We start from the raw sequence: 26,587 nt of genomic DNA on the forward strand, positions 1-26,587 counted from the left end.
AAACTTTCCCAACAACGCTATTTATTTACAAAACAACCCCAAAATGGGGTGGATCAGGAGCAAACACTTAATCCTACTTATCATTAAGATGCATTTCAAACTTCCCTCAGTGTTTGCCCTAATAAATGTTTCTGATTCTTGTTATGATTTCTCATTTGACATTTTGACAATCTTGCATTGCCCAAATAAACATTGTGTACACATTTGTCTAAGGCTGGTAGTTTGCGGGGTTTAATTAGAAGTTATAATTTTGATCAGTGTGATTACTGTTTCTCATTGTCACTTTGGGAACCAGATAATGCCTAATTTTGTCTAAATTATTTGGTGGACTGTCTCCAATTTAAGTACAATGTATTCTACAAGACAGGAGTGGGATCAGGGCTTTGATAGGCATCTGAACCTCTGAGACAGTCAACAGCTCTTGTCCACATTTTTTAATTAAGAACATAAAGTAACAGGAGCTGTTTAGTTGCTCAAGATTTTCCTTGCTCTTCAAATGTAACAGATCAAAAGTTGCTATGATGATTTCAATGTGCTTTAAGTGTCATTGCTTAATAAATTGTCTTTCCTTTATCTTATATATGATGGGATCCTCGCTAGACAGAGGTAACAGATATGGGGCAGTTGTATAACTGGACCCTGGTGTGCTCTTGGTGGTGTCTTTTGTTCCCTAATACTGTTCCTAAACTTAAGCTTGCAATTTCTGTGCTTCTGTGCCTGCATGTTTTCATATACATTAACCACAACTCCACTTGATCCTTTAATATTTTTTCCCGTGTGCGTGTGCGTGAGTGTGATATGTCTTCTAATTCTTCTGAAGTAGTTCACCACTTTGAAAATTTAGAACCCAACCTCTAACCCACTTTATGCATCCTTTTCGGCCTTTAAATCTTCAGAAGACAAAATCATGTAGTGTTGTTCAGTTTAGTAATCAATCTAGTGTCTGTAGTGGCAGAGAGAGAGAAAACAGGCATGTGCTCTAATAATCAGAAGGGCTCTGTCTGCATTGCAGTTGCCATAAGCTTGCTTTATTTCATTGTGATCTGGTGCAGATGTTACGCTGCTAATCTTTTAACCTTGGCGTTGAGATAAGGAGTGAGCCACAGGCTTATACACTCTATCCCACAACTTCCTCCCTTTGGAGCACTCATGGTGTTATCAATGGTTTTGCTTTATATCTGCATTGACACAAACCATGAAACGATGGTCAGCAAACCTACTTCGAACTGTATTTACAATTTCTGATTTTAGGGAAAAGATGGTTAGGACTAACCACGACTTTCATCAATGTACATATTACACAAAACCATGGTTAACACCAATCTTACAACTTGCTTCAAATTTTGTAACCATAGTTTAAGAGTTGAGCAGCATTGACCTTGTTCAGACAACTCAATAAGCTACGGTGGTTAAGCATTTTATGCTAAAGATTATGGCTTTGTGTGTTATGTGAACCATGAATTAGTGGCTCATTTCAGACAAAACATTTCTCAATCGCGGTTTTAGAACTCTGAGGTGGAGTTTTTACACTACCGTTGAAAAATATGTTCTCTGGCAGGAAAACTCCATGCAATGGTGGAGTTTTTTGGGGGAAACGCTCCACACAGAATATCCACGCTGTGCATACGAGAGTTCCTGCACAACCGTTGTGTTACATGTTATGTGGAGGGCTCAGTGGAGTTTTCTGTTGTGTTGAGTTGACTTTTCCCACTGGCTAGAGAATTCCCTGGCAAGAGCAGCGAAAGGAGTGAGTACCGCTATAGGAGAGCAGCAATGGCTGATGGAATACCATCAGGAGGACTGGGGGAGGAGAGAGGGTGGAGGAACTGTCAATCAGACATCATGATGGATTTTACTCAACTCCATGGTAGCCCACAGTTACACAACGGTGGAGTTAGAACATATTGTGTGGGGAGTACCTCCTAAAAACTCAACTGTTGAGTGGAGTTTTCACACTCAACCATTGAATGGAGTTTTCCACTGCATTTACTAATGTGTTGCCTGGACTGAGACAGTGTGTTGTGTGAACCACTCCTATCCATGGTGGCTACATAACCATGGTTTAAACATGCTCACTAATGATTTGCTGCAAAAGGGTTAGCAGCCTAACCATGGCTTAGCTTGTTGTCTGAACAGGCCCATTGTGTCTGTACCAGACCTGTAATGCAACAGAAGTGACTGCTTCAGTGGGAAACTTCATTTGCTAAAAATAATTGTTATTGCATAGCATATTCGAAGCAATCACCCAAAAGTAAGCCTCACCATGTAAAATGGTGGATGCTCCCATATAAGAGTGCATAGGATTGCAGCCTAAGTGTGTTGTAAGATGCAGACAGGGATGGGGTACTTGTGGCTCTCCAGATGTTGTTTGGTTACAACTCTCATCATCCCTCACCTGTGTTGGCTAAGGCTGACAGAAGTTGCTGGCCACCAACATCTGAAGGGCCACATATTCCCTACCCTTGATGTAGAATAATACTTTATTCTTACCTTTTAGTTTTCAAGAAATATCTGACAGATTTAAAGGCTGGAAAGGTATCTAGAATGGTAAAAAAATGGAATGTAGGAAAATGGATGGTTAGGGGCAGCAATGTTTAAAGAGTAAAAGCTATGGTCCTATATTTACTAAATTTATTTTTCTTCTCTTGGGATTGTGGTGCTCTTGGTTTCTTAAATAGAGAATCTCTCAGGAACGCGAGAAGTTTGCAGATGAAGACAGCATATTTTATGCACTTGGAGAATGTGGCCTTATCTCCTTTTCTGATTATATCTTCCTCACTACCGTCCTCTCTAGTAAGTACATGTTTCCTTGATAAAATCTGCTATCACTTCAAGCTTTTCCTTTTAAAGTATGGCTGCATGGTTTGTTTTGTTCAAGTATACCAAATTCTTTAAACTAGAGGTGATTTGATTATTATGTATTGAATATGGTATTTAAAACTATTTGGCAAGGACATTTTCTGGTAAGTTTTTAGCGGATGTTATAGTTGAGTTCCATTTCCAGTATAAAGTTTTGATCATCAAATAAAACAAATCAACCCCCATCAAAGTGGTTATATATCAATAAATCCTTAGAAACATAGTTCTGAATTTGCTAGGTGAGATAATAGGCTTGTATAACAAATTAGAATGTTCACAGGTAAGATCTAACTTGTGAATATTTGATCAGCTGATTTATGTAGGTCAGTCACAGTTCACTCTTGATAGCAATCCATGTGCCTGGATTTAATTAAAAACTGACGTCTTCGAGTGTGTCCAATCTTCATTTACAGTTCTGTAAGCTGCTGCTGCAGCGGTTGCTATAGATTATGTTAATGTGCCTCATCTTTGTCTCAGTGGACATCAAAGCTTATTGGGACTGTTTCCAGAAAGAGTCAAGAGTAGGACCGTATGCAACTCCTCATTTACTCCCTCTCTCCCACCCTCCCAACTTATCAAGTTACCTTAAGGCAAAGCGGCTGCTTTCTACACCAAAGGGAGAGTAAGTCCCTGCTCATCTATAGTATGGAAAGAAGAACCATATCCTTGTCTCCTTTCCCCTCATCCTGACTGTGGTGTTAATAGCCAGAGCAGAGTGCAGCCACAGAATTCACAGAAAGACACAAACAGCAGTGCTAGTGGTAAGTCAGATACCATAAAATGCACAGAATATTTTTTTAATAAAAACTTTCCCCCCAGTCCACGACCTAAGTACGAGTTCAACCGACAGGGTGTCAACACTGAAATTATTTCTTGTAGCACACTAAAATTGTTTCTGCTGGCAACCAGAACAGAGCCTTGATGACAGTAGGAGACAATTGTATAAGTAGTTGGCAGATGTTTTTATTATTTTGTTTATTATTTATTGATTGATTACATTTCTATACCGCCCAATAGCTGGAGCTCTCTGGGCGGTTCACAAAACCGTGAATCTTCCCCAAACTCAAATACTAATAATCTGTCTTAGGGATTTTCTTTGGCTTCAAAATAACGAAGTTATTGGCAAGAAAGCCAATACTATAAATAGAAAACGTTCCTTCACCTTTTCTGCTGTGCACAGGGCACATATATTACTAGCTTTCAATTTCAAGGCAGCACTGAAGAATGCTATTCCATTTGCAAAATAAATTGAGGCTTTTAAAAAAAAAAATGGCGCAAAGATAACATTAACTTTTTCATGACTGAATGACAGTATGAACCCAAGCCTGATTTCACATCCTGGTGTGAATTCTGTGATTCAGCTGAATTCTCATTGCAACATTATATCCCGGCCCTTCTTGGACACAGCTCCTATCTGCCTTTTCTGTGTCCTGTCGTTGGTTTGTTCATGCTGCTGTTTGTTTGTTTGTTTGTTTGTTTATTTATTTATTACATTTCTATACCGCCCAACAGCCGGAGCTCTCTGGGCGGTTCACAAAAATTAAAACCATTCAAAGTATAAAACAACAGTATAAAACCATACTATAAAATACAATATAAAAGCTCAACCAGATAAAAACAGCAGCAATGCAAAATTACAAATTTAAAACACCAAGTTAAAATTTATTTATAGACTGTTAAAATGCTGGGAGAATAAACAGGTCTTCACCTGGCGTCTAAAAGCATATAATGTAGGTGCCAAGCGAACCTCCTTAGGGAGCTCATTCCACAGCCGGGGTGCCACAGCAGAGAAGGCCCTCCTCCTGGTAGCCACCTGCCTCACTTCCTTTCGCAGGGGCTCACGGAGAAGGACCCCTGAGGATGACCTTAGGGTCCGGGCAGGTACATATGGTGGTTACGACAGTGATGTCAACTCACCCAGATTTGCAAGGGGTATATGTTTGGTTCGTAGTTTAGGGCTGGAACAGCCATCACTGTGTCCTTAACCAAATCTGAATCGAGCCATTCTTTTTGTTCCATGGCTCTTATTAACTTGTTCTGAACCGTGGTTCAGAACCTACTTGGTTTCTGAAATAAAGTAATTAATTATTGCTTGTAATGAAGTAAACTATTTAAACAAAATAAATAGAATGTTAATACATTATTAAGTAATAGAATGCTAATGAACTACTTATGTGTAATCATAATTTCAGCATATTTAGTTGTTAAAGAACATGAATTAGTTTCAATACAAATATGCTTGGAAGATGGCTACATATTAAGACTGCAATCCTGTACATATTTTATCTAGGACTAAGGCCCATTGAACTCAGTGGGGCAAATGTTTGAGTAGACTGGCATAGGATTATATTGTAAGATACTTATTTTATCTTAACTAATAGAGTGAATAATGGTAAGTAAAACAGCAACATGAAATCTTTCTATAGATGGTGTGGAAAATGGAGCCTGTCACAGCTGTATTTAAATTTGTATTTAATCAGCTAAATTGCATTGATTTTAACACCACTTAGCACAACTATCCTGGTCTTTGAAACCTAATTACAAGCAAAGAAAATTAAATGCCAAATTAAGATATTTGATGTTATCTGCAGTCTTTATTCTGCCAACTCCACTCCCTTCTGTTTCAAAATGTGAGTACATCTCCTTCCGTTGTGACCCCCTCGTGATATTTTTTCTAAAATCCATGTAGGTCATCTCTAAATGGATATCTTATGCAATCCCAAGTGTAGAGTTATGAAGTATTAGTCCAATAAGCCCAAGAAAATGGTTACTAGCTATTCTTTTTTGTTATTACTGCAGTGCTCATCAGCTGGCCAGGGCTTAAATAAAACTCATTTGCATTTTACAAGCAGGGAGCTGTTTGCATACAGCATAGAAAATGAAGTCTGTTACCATATTTTATTTATAAGTAATTTACTGCTCTCATGCAGTCTGTTTCCCCAGTCCACTCTGTGCTTCTATGATTCCCCCCGCCCCCCCAAAAGAGCTAATAAAATAACATTTTAAAATGCAGCCATAGTTTCAGTCTTCTCTTAAAGAATGCTATAACAAAAATAGGTTGGAGGACACTGCACCAGTTTCATTGCTTCGGCTGCTCCCCCATTTGAATATTTATCAGTGCAGTTTGAATTTCCTTATTGATGAGATGCAAGGTTAAATGAAATGTGATAGAATTTCCTTTTTACCTCCTCAGAAATGAGGTGGGAGAAATTGCATTTGGACTGGCAGATGTATTTGTTGGGACAGCAGTTGTAGGAAAATACTATGGGAAATATGACACTGAGGGCTTCTCCACATGGCCATTTCTTCCTGGAACTGTACCACTGTTTCTGCTCCCTTTTTCAGCCACGGGCCCTTTACATGGCCTGGTTTTATCCTGGAACTTTCCGTTTCTTTTCTTTCCATGAAGAGCAGCAGCGTTGTTGCGACTCAAACCTTTATACGGACTTTTGACTCTTGCATTTACTTTTGTAGTTCATGCCCATTTTCCTCCCCCTAGCTGGTTATTGGTCACCCTATCATGTTTGACACAGGCTTCCAGTACGGGTGACCAGCAGCCCAGCCTCACTGTAAAAGGAGTGCAAGGGAAATCACGTTCTCACAGAGGTGAAGCAAATGGAAAGAAAGTGGCAAATTCCGAGGGAGAAGAGGGTAAAATGCTTACCTGCAACAAAGGGAGGCAGCTCTGACACCCCACCCCACCAAGAGCATCTCTTTAAGATCAGGGGGGCTTACATCCAAGGAAGTGTGCTTACAGACTTGCAGTGTGATCTTATGTCTACTCAGAAGTATGTCCTATTGTGTTCACTGGGGCTTACTCCCAAGTAAGTCCTGTCTTTTCTGGAGGCTGTGAAAAAACAACACAGTAACAAGCCTTTTATTCAAGATCTAAGAGGTGGGGAAGGGGGCTGCTGCACAGTTGCTCCTGTAGTTCAGCCTCCCCCCAAATATCCAGCACATCAAGTGTCTCTTGGTGGAACTTCATGACCCTAGTGGGCAGGAGGAGCAGCAGCAGCGGGGGAAACATGCACTCAGCATTCTCAGCCATCCTTGTTTGGCCGTCCTGCTGACCCGCCAACGCCGCTGCAAATGGCGGTGGGAGAAGTGCCCAGAATGGGGAAGTGGACGCACCACCCCAGTCCCAGCCTCCTCAGCATAACCACACCCCTCAGTCCTGCCCACTTGAAGTGACATGGAAACAACACATGGGCTAGCAATGCCAGTCTGATGGCGTGAGCAGGAAAAATACTATATTTTCCCTGCTTGAAATAGTGCGAGTTGGGCAAGGGGAAATAACGAGGAAGAAACTGTACAATGACGGTGTCATGTAAAGCACCGAGAAAAATCTGTGCCTGCGGAACGTCGATTGCACCACAAAACCATCGCGTAGAGTCACCCTGACAAAATCAGGAGGAACAGCATCCTTTGTGAGTTGCGTTTGCAGCTTATTCAAAACCATAGTTAATTAGAAGTAAATTCCACTGACCATAATCAAAGTGGCTTCCTAGTAAGGTAGTAGCGATGACAAGATAGAACTAAAGGCTTTATAATGTGATCCCCATCTTGCTATCCTGAGAAATTTTAGCCTTTTAGCAAAGGAAGTCTAGAAGAGCAATTTGTACAGTATTGGATCAAGACTTCAATTTGGGTATGCATTTACTATGGAAGTTGTCATCTTTGTGTTTTTGGGTTTCCCCCAGCTCCTCTGAAGGTCAGCCGATAACTGATGTAATGTTGCTAAGAGATAAGGCTTGTGCTCTCATCAAAATATTGTCTCTTATCTCTCCTTTGCAGTTTGAAAAGATAAGTTTAAATATATTAATCACCGGTGCCTTAAAAACAACAACTACATATTATCATTTATTTAAACACTTGGTATGCGCAAGACACTTCATGGTGTGCTATTGTTGTTTTTCAGTGTAGAGATTTTAATTCACCTAAAAAAACCTGTGTCTATTATTTACCACTAAATATATGCCAAATAAAAATATTTTACATTGCCTCCAAAGGGTGTGTGTGTGTGTGTGTGTGTGTGTGTGTGTGTGTGTGTGTAGCTCTGGTTAACTTCAGCATAGCCAATATATTCGCCAACAGGTAACAGACCCATAGCTGACTAGCCACTACTCAGGTTTTTCATAGACAGCTCTATCAAAGATCACTTTCATTAACCATAAAAGGTAATGTAAAATATAGGCAAAGCTGTCACCACAATTTTGGAAGATAATTTCTTGCAGAATTTGGTGTCTTGGTAGGTTTCTCGAGACTTTTCACGTGGCTTTGGGCATATACTTACCAGCTTAGGAGATACAATTTTGCATGTTAAATAGACTTGAGTCAAATCACACAAGGTATGCAGGGTTTGATTTGTGGTGCATGAGCCCAAAAGGTTGTCTACTAGTGTCCTGGACTGAAGTGCCCCATCATCTCTTCATTTTTCCAAAACTGCTGCCTTTTGACACAACTGTTCTGGAATTTCAGTTAGATCATTCTGTTCGTTCAATCTGCCTTAATCTTCCCTTTTCTACAAAGGACATTTTGCCTATAAACCTGAATGAGACAAATAATACCATTCAATTCATATTGGGTGGAATACTATAGCTGATTTTCTGTATGTCGGAGTGACGAGGATAATATATTTAAAGTTCCTTTTAATGGGTTTTTATATCTCATTGAGTTTATAAGTATGTGTTGTTAAGAAACAATTTTGTCTTTTTAGCTTTTTCCCATTGTCTGTTTAAGTTATAGCATGGCATTATGCATGCTTGTAAGCTGTTTGTAATATTCATCTTTTTCAAACCAGTGGAGTGTTGATGTGGTTTTGATTGCTGGAGTTCATATTTTGTTGAAGTGAAAAACCCTGACTTAAGTTACAATCTTAAATACATTATTGAGTCATCGGCCCTTGAACACAGTGGAGCTTTCTTCCGAGTAAACATGTATAAGATTGCACAGAAAATCCGCTATAGGTTCACCAGTCATCTCTAGCTACCTTGTATTTATTTATTTATTTATTTATTTATTACATTTCTATACCGCCCAATAGCCGGAGCTCTCTGGGCGGGTCACAAAAATTAAAACCATTCAAAGTATAAAGCAACAGTATAAAACCATAATATAAAATACAATATAAAAGCTCAACCAGATCAAAACAGCAGCAATGCAAAATTACAAATTTAAAACCTTGTTATTTAAAATTTATAGATTGTTAAAATGTTGGGAGAATAAAAAGGTCTTCACCTGGCGTCTAAAAGCATATAATGTAGGTGCCAAGCGAACCTCCTTAGGGAGCTCATTCCACAGCCGGGGTGCCTCAGCAGAGAAGGCCCTCCTCCTGGTAGCCACGTGCCTCACTTCCTTTGGCAGGGGCTCACGAAGAAGGACCCCTGAAGATGACCTTAGGGTCCGGGCAGGTACATATGGGAGGACGCGTTCCTTCAGATAACCTGACCCCAAGCCGTTTAGGGCTTTAAATGTTAATACCAGCACTTTGAATCGGGCCCGGACCTGGATTGGCAGCCAATGAAGCTGGAAAAGGACTGGCGTAATGTGGTCTCGTCGGCCAGTCCCTGTTAGTAAGCGTGCTGCCCTGTTTTGTACCAGTTGAAGTTTCCGGACCGTTTTGAAAGGCAGCCCCACATATAACGCATTGCAGTAATCCAAACGAGAGGTTATCAGAGCATGGATAACTGTAGCTAAGCTATCTCTGTCCAGATAAGGGCGCAGCTGGTATATCAGTCTGAGCTGATAAAAGGTGCTCTTTGCCACTGAGTTCACCTGTGCCTCAAGTGACAGTTCTGGATCCAAGAGCACCCCCAAACTACGGACCTGATCCTTTAGGGGGAGTGCAACCCCGTCCAGGACAGGGCAAACATAACCCACAGGCCACTGTGGGTTAATTAACCCATGGGATGTCCATTGTATTAGGGCTATGCAAGGGTTTATTTAACCCTCAAATAATCCCTGCCAGCCAGGGTTTGCTTTCCTGGGTAGATTAACCCACAATAGGCTGTTATGTCATGCAAGCTTGCCCACTAAGTTTTAATGGGGTTGGTAACCTTGTATTTCCCCCTGCCTACATAAATTCCAAGGCTTGCAGCTTTAAAATTCTTTGCCATGATCATCCTTTGCACTATAATGCAGTCTTGCAAACATTCAGAGCCATGGTGTGGGGGTGTCCCATTGGCCTTCTTGAGATGTCTAACAAATTTGGCATTATTTCATGCAGTTACACTAAATCAGTCTTTTCAACCTGGGTTCCTTCCGATGTATTGGTCTTGAACTCACATTGTCACTAACCAGCATTGGCCATGCTGGTTGGGGATGATGGGAGTCATAGTTCAACATATCTGGAGGGCATCAGGTTGAGGAAGGCTGTGCTGAACCATTACAAAATGAATCTTATGACAACACAATCACATAGATGGTGGCCCTTTGCTGTTAACCAGTGAATGGTTGAGTGGCTGCCGCAACAATGATGAATGGAGGTCTGCCCTTGTCCCTTCTTTCTGCTACTGGCGCTGATGAGAATTGCCCACTCATGTGATGTTCACTGCTAGGACAGTGGTGCCTTGCTCCAAGAAAAGGGTCCCTAATTGAGCACCTTACTATAGGGTAAATACTAAGGAATAGCCCGTCTCTCCCAGCCTGCACCACCACCACTTAAATGATGCTTCTTTCCAGTGCTTTCTTTTATGATTGTGTGTGTGCATTTCTATTCCTTTCGACAGCCTTTCTTACTATTGCATTTTAGTCACCAGATCACTTTTTCCATGCAAATTTATAGAATTCTTAGGCTACGTTTACAGGTTAACTTGGTAGCGTGGTCAGATCCTGTTGCCTGGATCATGTACACACTTCCCACACCAACTTTGGCAGTCCTGACAGAGGGGGCGGACTGGTTTAAGAATTGCTCACTTTACCTAGACAACTCACACAATGATGTACTTACCAATATGAAAGAGGACTCTACCACCAAGGAGTGGCAACCACGTTCAAAAGCAACATGTAAATTTTACCAAATATACATTTCATACACATCTACTTCAATCAAAAGAGTAACCTTCCTTCATCCTCATTGCAAATTCCGGAGGTTTTTGGTTATTTCTGCCCTTTGTTTTTCCTTGATGTATTCAACAGCTTCCCTACCCTTGTGATCACTTGTAGTGTATGGATTTTTCCCTGCAAAGTGTTTCTCTGTAGGAAATGCACCATATGTGAGGTGGCCTTTATCTGCTACTTTAGTTGTTGAAAATGCTATGATTTCATAGATACAGGTTCTACAATACCAGATAGATGAATTGTTGGTTCACATTTTGGGGGAAATGTCAAGGCTCTTCTTCCCTTTCAGTTACATAAATTTTAGATGTGACCTTGTGGAAGTTCTTGGTGAGCAATTTACACACTCATTCATTTAGTCTTCATGTTATACAAACATTGAACTCTTCAGTGCTATGAATTTCTACTGAAAATTGAATGCATTCTTTTCAGCATTAGCCTAGCTCTGCCATAAAGGTATGCAGCTAATCCTGTTTAAGCAAGAAATTTCATGGCTTAATGTTGTAGAGTTGTGATAGGAAAATCATGCCAGTGCCTCCAATATATATATATTGTATAAAGTAGGACTATGGTGGAATAATATTAACTCTGCTTTGAACTAAATTCTCTTCAGATATTACTTGACCTGAATGTCCTGTTTCTTCTTGAGATGCTTGCTAGGGAGGTTGTGATCATGGTTTAGTCTTTTCTTTTGTTGAGAGTCTATTAGCCTGTGAATGTGAATTAATATAATCAAATGGAAAAATCTAGCACAGCACACAACTTATGTTTAATATTATTGAGTTGTTGACTGTGTATATAGTATACCTCTGTATTCTAAGGTACCTTGTTAACTCCACTTGAGGGAGCATAGTGTATTTTCCCATGGCTCCTAATTAAATAAATCACAGATAATCTGTTTCCACCCACCCCGCCCCACTCTTTATCACTGGAATGATAATGTTTTCCTGCCTGGAAATACTTCTTAATAGAACTTTATATCCTTTCTCAAGATTTTTTTTTAATGGGAAGAAAGAATAGTATCTGTATACTCACAAATTCTGCATCACTCATACTGACTGCAAAGGAGCTCTTCCATTTCTCCGAGGCAAAACCAAGGAGTCACTAAGACCTACATGCTAGGTTCAGAGCAATATCTCGGGTATCATAACTGAGAGAGAGGAAATACATCTTTCTCCGCTGTGTTCAGACAAATAACCCTCTCAAAGACAAAGACCTCCCTTCTAATACATATTAATTTATTCTAAAATATTTATTGGTCCACATCATCAATTTAGATTATCCTCTTCCCAGAATGTTCCATCCCTTCTGACGTACTTGTTTATCTCAAAACTGGACATTACTTCTGCTTTTCATGTGGTCAGCTGTCTGGTTTAGAATCATAGGATAGTAGAGTTGGAAGGGGCCTATAAGGCCATCAAGTCCAACCCCCTGCTCTGTTCTTCTGGATTTTCTAAACCACAACTCTACCTTTCCATCACCCTGGGCCTTTCACCTAGTTCTTTTAACAGGAATACAGATACTCATAAGTCACAAGCAATGTCTTTGAGCAATATCAAATCATATTTCATCAGGCCTTATCTAAACCAAAGCATTTAACTCTTGATACAGTGTTTTGTGTATATGCCTACTTTCCCCCTTCATATTAAAGCATTATCTCATCACTTGTACATCCATTTAAACCCATTCTATGCCCCCAAAATGTTTGTGCTAACAAACCCTTACAACCCCACTCTTACACATATTCAGTAAAATTATAAATGAAGGGGGGGAATCCTTCAGCGTGACTGCCATTTGCAGTATTGGCATGTTGTCTGAACCCAGTGGGGAGGGCTTTACACAAACAATTTACTATTTTTGTTAAATATAGCAACTGCATGTTAACCTCATCATACTTATTACAAATTTAAAATTAGCAATTGCTTGCTATCAACTGGAAATATATATAATTTAGCCATTATTATGTCTTAAGATTCTATTAAGACCTGTAGAGTAAGCAACTGTCTATTAATGATCTACTATTGTTTATTAAATATAACAACTTCATGTTAAACTTTATTTTATCATAACTTTATTACAAATGCAAAATTAGCAACTGCTTGTCAAAACCTGTAATGCTTTCTATCAAACCAATTGCTTGTTAAAATTTTATGCCCACAACTGCATCCTCTGAAAGTGATTACATTCGTGTTCTTTAGCCACCTATTAGGTCCTTCTTTTGCTATCAGGGCAGGGGAGAAGCCATGATGGCTGCTACCCCCATTGCAATCGTCTGCACCCAGTCTATCTATTAGATTTGGTATTCCTAACATTCCTGCTATATAACACAAAAATGGGAGTGGTGAGATGTCTGTGGAATGGTCTAAAACAAGGAATTAAAATTTAGAATTTAGTTTAGTCCTCCATTTTAGAATGGCAGATGCTTTCTCAAATCCTTTTTAGGCCTCTTTCCAGTTAACTTTGGGAACAGTGTGGCTGAGGGGCAGTGCCTCTAGGCAATTCTCATAAGACAGAGAATTTGTAGTGCTTGCTGGGTCTGGGCATCTGATCCCAAAAGGGTGGGGGGGAATACGCAGCATTGCTGTTATTTTAAAATTTTAAAAATGCCTAGTGATAAACAAGTGTTGGGACTGGGTTAAAGCTCCCTGGTTGGTTTGGTCTGAAGCTAACCAGATGGTAACCCTAAGGCAAAGACTCTGCATTGAGGGATAGTATAGGATGACGGTTGGTGTGGGAATACAATTAACAGGTTTCATGCACACAAAATCTTAGTGGGCCCAATGTTTTCTTTCGCCAAGATATTCTCTGCCAAGGAGATTCACAGTTGTTACAGAAACATGTTTCCTTCATAGACCTGCTTTGCGCATAACGGCCGGATTTGGCAGGAAACCTTGGATTAATTATCCCATGATTTGTGGGGATGGGTGCAGTGATTGAACTGCTTCCAGTTTGCAGCAATAACGTAGTAATGCCCCATTTGTAGGTTGTTAACGTGACTTCCGAACCTTTGGATTGTTGGTGGGTTAAACAACCCAAAGTTACCCATGGTTTGTTCCTAATTAACTTTGGATTGTTTAACAGTCTCTAGAGTAGCAGTAGCAACCTGCTAATATGAACAAGTCCCTTCAAGGAATGTTTCCCACTTTCCCCCCTCCTCGAGTGTTGCTTAGAGAGAACTGAGGGAAGAACTTTTTATTTCTGTGTCTAAAAATCATAGTTTTTTTGTGTGTAATCCCCTAATGAGACTTGTGGGAGGAGTTGGCAGAGTCTGATCTGTGAAAACACTGATTTTCTGTGATCTAAGATTGCAATACTTAATTGGGACCAAGCTCCAGTGAACTCTGTAGGGTTTACTTCCAAGTAAATAGTAGTTAAAACTAGGTTGCCATTTTTTTCAGAGTTGCCAACTTTCCTTCATACGGCCTGGATAGACATCTTGCATGGTCCCTTCCCCCCATTTGCAGTCCCTTGACTCTTCTACTCCTTGGTTTCTATTCTCGGGGCTCAATTCTCTATCCTCTATTCACTTCCTTTGCATGGCGGGTGGGGTGGGGTATTGCATTTAAATGTTCTGTGGAGTGGGGGGAGCATTATATCTATATATAGAGGAGGAACATCCTTATGAGAAATATACTGAGGACTAGTATGGTGATATATATTAACATTAAACTACTGCCAGTTACACAGGTGTGAAGGGCTTTGGAGAACCCAAAGTCAAGACTTTCTAATCCCCAACTCAAAGCAAGTGCTGTTTAAATTCCAACATCTTTCCACAGCTAAAATGAAGTTTTATAGATTAGGCATTAGCTAAAGGAGGTGGAGCTAAGGGGGAGAGGGGAAGCATAAGACCTGGGAGTACTTGAATGGATCACAGATGGATAGGTAAAAGGAGGATCAAAGGGGTCCTGGAATGGAAGCATTGCAAGTGGATTGTCTTAAAATGATTTGGAAGCATAATATCCCTCCAATGTATATGAAGCTAATTCTCTTTTTTAAGCTGCATTGCCTGGGCTTTGTCCTGAAAAACAGCATACAAATATTGTAAATAAACAACAAAATTGCAGAAATATAAAAAGCAAGAAGTAAGTAAAGCTGCATTTTGAAACAATTAGATTTGTTTACAACGTTCAGCATTGGTACAGCCCTTAGACCAAATTTCTACTGCCGCCTTCTACTGATGCCTTCTACTGCAGCTTCATAACACATGGCTATGGTTATAATGTATTTCTTTCCTTCTAGCTCCTCAGAGGAACTTTGAAATTGCTTTCAAGATGTTTGATCTAAATGGTGATGGAGAAGTGGATATGGAAGAGTTTGAACAGGCAAGTTCAATTTTTGTTTTTCCTGGAGCCTTATTCTTGTAACACCAGTTGTGCAGTTAGTCTAGTTTTTCGTTTTTCGTTTTCTGATCTTGTGTGGCACCCTTTCATGCTCTGCTTTTAAGAGTGCATGCAAAAGTCATGACTGTGTGATACTTTGTGGAAAGGGTCTTTATTATACTGCCTGTTTGGTGCATTCTCTTACCCTCCTTATTGCTTTATTATGATTTTATTAGAATGTAAGCCTATGCGGCAGGGTCTTGTTATTTATTGTTTTACTCTGTACAGCACCATGTACATTAATGGTGCTATATAAATAAATAAATAATAATAATAATTTGTTTTGTTGCAATTAATTTGCCACATTTTTGTGCTTAATTTGTTTGAAAAACAAAGGGTTGGATCCAGAGTTCTGCAGAGTGATCCCATGGGAAGAAGGAGAGGAAGACAGTTTTGTTTTTGTTTTTTACAAATTCCCCTCTTCTTCTTGCACCCCCCACTTTTCCTAAAAACCTTCTCTGGAGAGTTGGGGGATCTTCCAGGACAGCATGTGAAGTGACGTTGGGGAGGAATTAATGAACATCATCTCTCCAGATCCTGAGCTCTCTACACTGACGGAAGGTGCGCTTTCGTTGGTGGAGGGGCAACTCTGGATCCAACCCTGTTTATAGCCTTTCTTCCACTACGTAATTACTCTTTTCGTGCTTAGACCATGATTTTGCGAGCAATCATATACCTGTTCACAAGAACACTTTCCGCACAGATCTGTGCTGTGAGGGCAGTGTGAAAAGTCATCCATAGTTGTGGGACAGTTGTGTGAATTAGCCCCAGGGACCATTTGAAAGTTATTTTGAGTGTAAATGCTTGCATCATAAAATATAAGATGGTAGCAACACATGGGAGGATGACGACTGTTCAGCAAAGATGTTATATTGGCAAGTAATATTTTCCAAGTACTTTTTACATTTTGAAAAACGCTTTTCTATGATACTTTTTAAATAAACCCATACAGACTTATTTACATCAGCACAGCCCTCAGTAGGCACCTTTTATATATGAATTACAATTTCTGTTTACTTTCTTTCTGAACAGCTGACCGTTTTACAGTGCTTACAATATTTACATTAGCAAAATCAGACAATCACAACAGATTTTCAGAAATCAAGTAAGATATGTAGCAAAATGTTTCTTTGACTGCGTTCAGATGACACGCCACGGCTCATTGTAGCTTTAGCCCACGACAAGCTACGGTGGCTGTGGGCACAAAATTGCACATGTAATTCCGACCGAGAGGCTGTCGTGTTGTGCGAATCCGGCAAGCGTGGGTTATGTGAGGGTAAAACAAGCCTTGCATAACCCTAAACAGGTGTGTGGTAGAGGGAGAAAGCACCACTGGACAGGTGATAGACGAGAGACAGGCTCTGGTGCTATTGAAAAGTATAAGATCTTTAATAGTTCTTTTTGTGTCAAAGGCTCGACGTTTCGGATTTTAACAAAATCCTTCTCCAGGATGCTAGACACAGGCTGCTGTAAAACAACTTGTTCTTGTATATTAGCAGATCTTAGGCCTTTCTTTCTCCAAGGAGTTCTGTGAACGAACCGCGTTGTGCTGAAGAGTTCTTTCTCTTGATAACCCTAAACAGACCATGGGATGATATGCAAGGTCTGTTTAACCCACACTCACTGGGTTCACATGACACAACAACCCCCAAGCAGGTTTTGTATATTCAAAATGGCAGCCGCAGGTGGGCTGTCATGTTGTGCGAAAAGCCCCAGTGCATTCTCACCTCCTAATAGTTCAGGAAGCCTGCCAGCCATAGTGTTCTCCAGCAGGCCATTCCATTCCGTTCCTGCACCCCCAATTTTCTGTTTCTTTGCAAATGACACTCAACATTCCACAGCTGTTGAGCATGCTAAATCCTCAATAGCTCCACAAGTAGTTGATAGCTTCCTCTTCTTTCTTAGTGGCCTCATTTTGGCTCCGTTCCTGTTAGCACTCACCATCTGAGTTTGCTGTTAGAAGGAGTGATTGTTCAAGTGCTGACAAAATACCTAGCAAAGAAAAAGTGTCACCACTTCTAATGACATGGCTAGTTGCCAAGAAAAACAAATATTTTATGTGTTGGTATGCAATTTGATTTATTTAGCTTTAATTTTTTTTAAAAAAAAAAACTTTTGGTTTCTCTTAAATGGTATTTCCTCGGCAAAATAAATGATATAAGCACTTTGAAACCCATAAAATACCCTTAATTGTGAATGAGTGAGAACCTCTGGGGTCAAACCTGCAAAGGGGTTGGATGGGAGGAGGGAGGGGGAGAAGTTAAAAGCATTTCAAAAGAAAAGGAAACTGTTAAGCTGGCTGCATGACAACACAGAAAGTTCAACCAAAGGGAATAGATTTGGAGAGGGGAGAAACAAAAGGGGTTGCTTACCTTTTGTCTCCGGCTGAGATATACTAGCATGAAACAATCTTATTCTATTATTTATAATTCTTGTGGGTTTGTGATCCAGTGGGTTTTCATTTGTTTTGAAAAGGCAAGCAGTTGAAAGTGCATTAAAAAGCATAATGAAGTATGTACAATTTAAACTGCATTAGTTTGATACTGCATCTTTATATTATTATTATTATTATTATTATTATTATTATTATTATTATTATTATTATTATTTCCCAAACACACTGTACTCTAGCCAATCTGTACTCTACAGATTTTGGCATTCCTTGAAAAAGGTGAAAGGTGTCTGGGAAGCACATGTGAAAAACAGTATTTTTTTAAAAAAATATACGCATAACGCATTATGCATCAGTATACTACATAGGAATGGGAGGGATGTTTATGTTGTTCATTATGTCCTGTTGAAGCTGTAAAAAGCATCTGAGATGTCCACTTCTTAACGTTTTTATTGGTCCTATATATATATATATATATATATATATATATATATATATATAAAGAGTGGGTGGTACCTGGAAATGTCAGGGATTCATAGAATCATAGAATAGTAGAGTTGGAAGAGGCCTATAAGGCCATCAAGTCCAACCTCCTGCTCAATGCAGGAATCCATTTTAAATCATACCCAACAGATGGTTGTCCAGCTGCCTCTTGAAGGCCTCTAGTGTGGGAGAGCCCACGACCTCCTTAGGTAATTGGTTCCATTGTCAAACTGCTCAGAAAGTTTTTCCTGATGTCCAACCAGAATCTGGCTTCCTGTAACTTGAGCGCATTATTCCGTGTCCTGCACTCTGGGAGTATCGAGAAGAGATCCTGGCCCTCCTCTGTGTGACAACCTTTCAACTATTTGAAGAGTGCTATCATTAATCAACAAATCATTATAGGAGAAGAGCAGAAGTCACACACACACACCGAGTTGTATTCAACAGATCCGTGGGTCCTTTTGCATGCCAAGCAGGTGATCTGCCACTGAGCTAAAGCTCTTCCACAGTTACAGCTGTTTTAGGGGCCACTTTGTGCCTTACACAGTAGGTGGGACCATGCATGCCAGTGGGATTCAGTTAGAGTCGCAGACAGGGAGACTTGAGCTCCTTGGAGGAAGGGTCAGGGCAGGGCTTGAATAAAGGATAAATATGTAGATACGAATTTTTGTGCATGTTTACTGTAACATATTGCCGCTAGCTAAGACCAGCAACATGCTTTTGAAACAAAGAATGGATAGTGTGGATATATGTGTTTTCTAGGGCTTATCACAAATATAGGCAAAAGTAAGTAAGTGGTAGCTTCACTGCTTCTGTAACATGCGAGTGGGCTCTTAATTCTTGCATCCTGTAAAAGTGTTCAGACAATGCACCCATAGCCTAGCATGAGTGATTTGTCTGTGTTTCTAAGATGAAAAGACATATGTAATATATCCTCTCTTCCAGTTCCTCTTCAATGTATTTAAAAGCAAACCAAAGTAATAAGAGTACTATTTCCTGTGGCATGTGTAGATGTCATTAATGACTAACAAGGGTTAACATCCCAAATTTGTACTCAGTTATTTGGAACAGAGCCACCCAATAACAGGGCAAAAGATTGCAGCCTAAGCCTATATGGTGGAGAGTTCTTGGCTTTTCTTATCTGGTAGATGTGAGCACTGTTGACAGTAATTCAGTTCAGATCCCAGTTCAATGGTTTTGGAGGTTGCCTGATTCAAATTGGGGCCAAATCTCAATTTGATTTAAAAATCCAAGGTTTCATGCCTTGGCAATCAACAAATCATTATAGGAGAAGAGCAGAAGTGCCCCCCACCCAGTTGTATTCAACAGATCAGTGTGAGGTCAAAATCCATCATAAGCAGTTAAGAAAACTAGCTGAGTTTGCAGGTGAAACATAATATCAATAATGGATAAATGGAAGGGACTCATCTTGTTAATGTATGTCAGAATGTAGTTTGTATTTTTTTAAAGTCATGCTTAATTTCTTATGAGGTTAAATTGATTGGGCAACTGCTAAAAGAAGGAAAGGCTTTTTGTCTGCCAAGCTCAGCAATGCTTTAAAAGAGAATTAAGAGAAAGAGATGAACAATGCAAATGGGCTAACTTACGTCTGAAAGTAGAAACACAAGCTTGTGTGTCTAGTAGTTCCTTCCCGCCCCCTGCATGTTATCCCCATCCTGCCACAGAGTTGTATAATCTTTCCAGTAGAATACTGTACTAAATGAAAAATGAATCCATGGGCATGGCTAGATGGAGCGATATCCCATGGATTGCTCTGGGATTGGTCCTGTGCATCCACATGATGCACAGGGCATCCCGGGAGCAGGGAGGGATGATTCCTCCTTTTCCCCAGGATATCGCCATACCCTTCCATCCTGCTTTTTCCTGCGGTCTCGGGATGACCTTGAGACCGCGGGATGTGTGGCCCGCCGTCACGTTTCCCCCCCCCCCCCGCTCCTCACAAGTAACCATGAGGAGCTGGGAACCATTGGGGGTGGGATGGGGGGAGCAGGAGGTTTTTTTTAAAAAAACAGCACTTACATTTGTGCAGGAGTGCTCCTGCACTCTTTTCCAATTAAAAACCAAAACCAAAATGGCGGGCGCGACATCCTCTTCCTCCCGGGATGTTGCACGCACGTGTAGATGAGGGGGACAATCTTGCGATCATAAAATCTTGAGATCATACCCCTCCACCCCCCTCGTCTAGACATGCCCCATGGCATTTGAACATTCAAAATTGGTAGACCTCTGATATGGAAGGTTGTATTTCCCCCTGGTGTGACGATACTGCAATCAGGACAGTAGTAGAGATATTTCGATGTTAGGATTGTCGCTTTCCCTTTTGTCAGAGACTAAGGGCGGTACTAGTCGTATATTGTGATGTTTTACTGCTGATGCCTATGTTAATAAGTGTAATATAAGAATTTATTAAGGTTTGCTGAGTTTATAAGAAGTACTCACTGTGTGTTTGTTGCAGATTGGTGAGTATGGTTCATAAAAGAGTTAATGAGTGCTGGATGGAAGGAGAGTGCTGATTAGATGTTTGTGTGGAGTGTCTAGATTGGCTGTGTGAGAAGGGGAGGAGTCGGAAGACCGTAGAGTATAAATAGGCTGCTTCTGAGAAGAAAAGGTATTGAATGCTTTGGGTTAGAGATAGGAAGGGTCTGCATGTTTTTTGTTTTGGTGGATTAGAGTGTGGGAATGAGAACAGAGTAGTTTAGAGTGGGGTAGAGTAGGCAGGAGTACTGGAAATTAAATATTGTGTAACATTAAAGTGAATTAACCTATGAAACCATTACGCTTTGTGCTATGAAATCATACGCTTGTCACTGAGAGAAACCAATAAGCTTTGAACCTGCATAATCATCTTGTTAAATAAATAACGTTTACCCTGGTGTGGACATTGGAGTACCTGGGGAAGGGTACAGGTGATGTTATGGTGGCAGCGGAAGGGAGAAGGTTGGGTCAAAAGGTGCTGATCTGTGCTGCTGTGGGGCCTAAGCAGAAGTAGGTGCGCCACAGGGACAGAGTTGGCATCTCTAGCCCTGATGCGTGCACCTGAGCTGTGTCCTTTGGACTCAATAAAGAAGTAAATTGATCCAGAAGTAAACCCAGTGGAAGGTGGACATCACAGGTATTGGCAGCAGGTGGGATCCAGAAGGGTCCAGTGTCATTGCAGACATCACATATATCATATAATAAAAAGAAACATCACTTTAAAAATCCTCTATTTGGACGCCTTAATAAACATAGGGTGCTGCCCGGATGTGGGGCATTGTCTCTGTCAGGGCTTCATCCTGATTACGTTGGTTGTTTCTAACCTGGTCATTTCTCCCTACTTCCATTTTTTTGTACTTTCTCAGTGCTAGATTAGTCATTAGTTTTCCAGTTGCGTATATTTTAAATTAATAGATGCAAATGAGTAGTAGCTGATTTTAGGGGAGAGGTTGTGTTTCTAATCCTGTTTGGTGACTCAATTTTATTGCTGCAGTTACCAAGGTTCTGCCCAGTTTGCCAGTTGTCAGGATTTGACTCTGACGTTTTGGTTGTTTGAAAATCTCATGAATATCTTCTGGGGCTTAATATTTGATTGAGACTTACCACCTCAGAGAAATAATAATTTTTCAAAAATTCTTCAGAAATAGGCAAAATCTACAGCAATGCCTCATTTCTTTATGTGTGTCTCGGTGACAATTATATTATTCTCTGCGTCCTCTTCATAATGTCTTCTGTGTAATTTTTATCTTCCTATATTTGAGCTTTGATTTTATTAGAAGAGGCAGGAGCTCTTAGGAAGCTGCTATGGGAGATATGTGCCCTTCCTTGACCTCCATCGTGCCTGTCCAGGTTTCTATGCCTTGAATAGACCTTGAGCCTAGTCTGCTAATCCTCTCTGGATAGTGTGAACTGATGCTCTGGGCGGATGGAACATGCTACAGTTGTTCTATCTACAAGGTTTTGGTTTCCCCGTGCTCCTCCTCCTTGGGCTTTTTCAAAACGAATTGCAGAAGTTTGAGCATGTGCATTTCTATCCCCCTTTCTTTTAAATCTGCCAGCATCGCTCAGCAGATGAGTTTAATTGTTGAGCTACTGTGACTTTGGGGTTGTCTACACGAGGGGAAAGCTCCAAGGTGGCTCTGCAGTGGCACTAGCTCGTTTATATGATGCATCAGCCTTTGCAGAGCCATCCCAGGGCTTTCCCCTGAAGCTCCGATCTAAAAAGTCGGGGACTTACCCCGACTTCTTTCTGTGGAGCAAGGCAACGACGATGCATCTCCATCTGTCACCTTGCTCTGAACTGGCAGCGGAGGTGTGTCCCGGCCAATGGCAACCCCTGATTGGTTGCCATCGGCCATACAGAGAGGAGGGGGTGAGCCAACGAGCCTTCCACACATCTCAGGGGAGAAGGAGGAATGCATATTGAAGTCTTCCCCCAACTCTACTCAGTACTGCACAAGGTGGGGGGGACTGGGGAGGGCCACGCTGAGGAGCAGCAGAGCTCCTGCAGTGGCATGGCAGAGCTCCTGCAGTGGCATGGCAGAGCAGCTCCTCCCTCCCCTCCCATGGTTTCAAACCCCCAAGCTGGCTCCTTGGTGTGGGGACAAATGCATGGAGCGCAAGCATGTGGTTTGGGGGCTTGCGGCGCCAATGTGCTATCATCAAGACAGCCTCTTTGTCACTCTGGGCAGGCTCACAGGTTGTTGACCTTTGACTTCGCCCCCTCAGGGCAAAGTTTAAGAGCTCCTGCATTAGAGCAGGTGGTGGCCAACTGGCAGATTCAGACACTTGAAGCACTACTGTCTGGCCCTTCCAAATGTTAATCTATTTACAGTAAAAAGTTTGCCCAGTTTGATTCCATCAAACCAAGAACAATGTTTTCAAGTTGTAGGAAATGGAGATACTCCACACTTTTTTACCACCTCTTTTGGCTTTTGTATTTGAACATACATATAATATGTAAATTGATGTATTTATATGCAACACTATGTTTTACATATCTGTGAAAACCTTAGAGCCAGGGTAGGTAGAAGGTAAATATCCAGATGTTTTGGACTTCAAATTTCAGAATTCCTGACTATTGGCCATGCTGGAAGGGGCTTATGGGAGTTGAAGTCCAAAACATATAGAGGTCTACCTTCTTTCCCACCCTGCCTTAGAGCTAAGCAGCACCAGCTATATTGACCCTGTTTTCACATAACGGCAGCAAATTGTGGGTTAATTAAGCCACGATGTATCAAACGTGTGCTGCTGCTGTTTTAAATTTCCAACCTTTGATCAGCCCCATTATAGGATGTTCCGTGATGTGTGTACCAAGACATTATGGGTTATTTGTGGATTAAACAACCCAAAATTAACATAATTAGTTCTTAATTAATCCACAATTTGCTGTTATTACATTATTATTATTAATATTTATTTATATAGCACCATCAATTTTCATGCAAACAGGGCCATTATGTAGGCTGATCACATGTGAGGAGAAGGAGATCAGTTTGTGTAGTAAAATAAGTTCTCCCCCCTCCCCCCCCCCCCCCGTTCACCTCCTTGGTGAATTGTCTAGAAAATAGAGTGGCCCCCAAGAATACAGAAGTTGACCATCCCTGCATTAGAAGATTTTTAAAAAAAACCTTCTGCAGCACAACAAATAGATGCAATAAATCACTTTTTCTTTTCTTCAGGTTGGTTCAATTATGATGTGAAAATGACGCCTTACAGGTCATCACTTATATCTGCCTTGTTATATATCTTTGTTTTCCACATTTGCAATCTGCTAGGTTCAGAGCATCATTCGCTCCCAGACCAGCATGGGCATGCGACATAGAGACCGTTCAACTACAGGAAACACCTTGAAGACAGGCTTCAACTCTGCATTGACCACATACTTTTTTGGGGCAGATCTGAAAGGAAAACTGACAATCTCTCACTTCTTGGAGTTCCAGCGCAAACTTCAGCATGACATCCTCAAGCTTGAGGTTAGTGTCTGATCCAGAAAGACTTTTGATTCAATCATTTATCGCATGCTTAGACCTTTGTTACATTAGCCAGTATTTTTGCTCTGGAAGCTTTAGTCACCTGTTCAGCATCAGCACATGACATCTTCAGGCAGCTGCTGTAGCCGCTGTGCCCCAAAGGCCTGCGCCATCATTCAAATTTCCTACAGTGCTCCAGAGTGATACCAATAGCAGGATTAAAGTAGGTAGATTCTGCAAGGATGGAGAGGGGATGGGATAAAAATATGTAAAATGAAGTTGCGTCGTAAGGTATGGATTTCTAATCTGCAGTGATGTTGTTAATAAGGCCTTTTTGTGGATTGTCTTGCTTTTAGTTGCCTCACCTGACCCCAGATCTCAGAGGTATCTGCAATCAATAGCTTCTCCCCCCCCCCCATGAGTTCAAAAGCCACATATATTTCTTTTACAACATTTTATAGACAAAGGGGATGTGTCAAGTTGAAGGTGGCTGAGAAGGGCTTTTTTGTTTGTTTGTTCATTTTTGGTTTCGTTACAGAAATCTATATTAATTCTGTGTACTGTATGGTTTATGTCTAAATCAATATTCACTTAATGTAATCATAAGTCTCACAGGGCCAAAAAGAGTATATGCTAATCAGATTTCAAGCAATAGATGGTAGTTATAATTTAATGCATTTTTTTGTTAATTAAAATGGGTTGTCGTGTACAACTTAGCTCATAATTGTCTGAAATTAATCTGCTTCTTTCTGAGAAATACTATCAAGCATATACTAGCTGAGCTCTCGATGCTGTGCTAAGAATATTATATTTCTATGAATTGTATTTGTGAAGGGGGAAAGTATTTCCGTAGGGTAGAAGTTATCGCATCAAACCATCTGGATGATCGTTCGACCTGCAGTAGGTTGTTTTTGCAGCCCTGGGTTTAGGTTGTGCGCTTTGTGGAGGGTTTTCAGACCAGAAACTTAAACTTGATATTACATTGGATGCCTAGACCCATTAATAATTCGTGCTAAATCTTGACTGTTTTCCCCAACAAACAGGAAAATGGCCTGAATATTGCAGTGAAAACCACAATGCATCTCAAGTTACATATCAAACGCTGTTTGTGAATACAGTACATAGTTTTCTTTCAAGTAATAACAGTTCTATGAAAATGGTAGAAAACTGACCTCGAGGACAAAATTATTATGACTAGGGGGAAAACTGAAATTGAAAAAGAAAGAGAGAGAGAGAGGAGGGATAACTGCAGTGGTAATGATGTTTATCATACTTTGCAGGTTCATTTATTCTTTTTGGTTTAGAGTAGAGCCAACAAATATCTTTTGCTTTGTTAAATGTGGAAGTCTGCTCAACCCGTGGTGGATTTAGGTTGGATGACAATTGTTTCTAGAAGCATCCTTGTAATGGTAGTTGTGCTTTCAAGTGGATTCCTGTAAAATGGATATCATTCAGTGCTCACTTGTGTTTCCCTTTTGGATTGGAGACATCATTTGAATGTAAACGTTAAACCTTACAGCTCAAGTCAACAACTACTTTAACACGGAGATCTCTGGACCAGTGATCTTCCTACTGACTCCAAACTGGATAGTTGTCTTGAGGTTTATATATTATTTATAAACCCTTTTGTTCACTATACCAGTGAACTAGCAGAATAGCAGCGGGTCTTAACTATGAAAGTCAGCAAAGACCAAATTAACTTCAAGACAGAGTCTATTTAGTTTGGTACAAAAATAAAGTATTTTACTGATAGAAAATAACACAGTTTATGGCAATACAAATTTACACCAACATACTCACACACTTGGTCATACAGATTACAGCAGGGCTCACAACAGCAGAGAGAGAATATTTTAATCTGATTACAAAGCTCCAAAACTCTCTTTATATACACTTCCCTGAACAAATGATGAAACCACTAATTGGCAATGATAAGACAATTATACTTTTGCATCATCCCAATAATTCAATAAAGTCCAGCTGCAAACTTGACCTTTAAGCTGATTGACTGATGCTGAGTCTTCAGTTTCTTCCAGGTTTTACAGGCTTGTACAAAGATATGGAAATCACAAAAAACCAGTCCTAATTCAGGACTCCCAACACCCCTTCTTTTTTGGGTTTTCCACTATTTCACCACGTTACAACATTTGTACAGTTAATCACATTTTTAGCCCTCCCTGAAACCTAACGTTTCACAAATCTCCCAATGTTTGATGGCTCCTAACGGTTTTGTAAAGACGTCTGCCAAATTATTCTGGGACTCACAGTAGGCTAACTTCAATGTTCCACTAGCTATGTGTTCTTTGACATTATGAAACTTGATAGCTATGTGTTTAGACTTTATCTTTAGGATTTCTGAATTCGCCAATGCAATTGCTGCTTGGGAATCACAGAACACAGTTACAGGCTTTGCAACATGGATTTTGAGGTCCTTTAATAATTGCAATAGC

The 26,587-nt window shown here is 40.4% G+C and overlaps 1 protein-coding gene across 1 annotated transcript in view; it reads left to right on the forward strand.

Moving 5' to 3' along the window:
* Window positions 1-26,587, forward strand: part of MICU1 (mitochondrial calcium uptake 1) — a 170,675-nt gene that overhangs the window by 82,692 nt on the left and 61,396 nt on the right. Inside the window, exons 6-8 of the mRNA XM_063132984.1 lie at window positions 2,679-2,793; window positions 15,154-15,236; window positions 23,943-24,140. Of these exons, the coding sequence (XP_062989054.1) occupies window positions 2,679-2,793; window positions 15,154-15,236; window positions 23,943-24,140 (396 nt within the window). The remainder of the gene's footprint in view (window positions 1-2,678; window positions 2,794-15,153; window positions 15,237-23,942; window positions 24,141-26,587) is intronic.

This window comes from Elgaria multicarinata, chromosome 8, assembly GCF_023053635.1.
Source record: "Elgaria multicarinata webbii isolate HBS135686 ecotype San Diego chromosome 8, rElgMul1.1.pri, whole genome shotgun sequence".
Taxonomy (NCBI): Eukaryota; Metazoa; Chordata; class Lepidosauria; order Squamata; family Anguidae; genus Elgaria; species Elgaria multicarinata.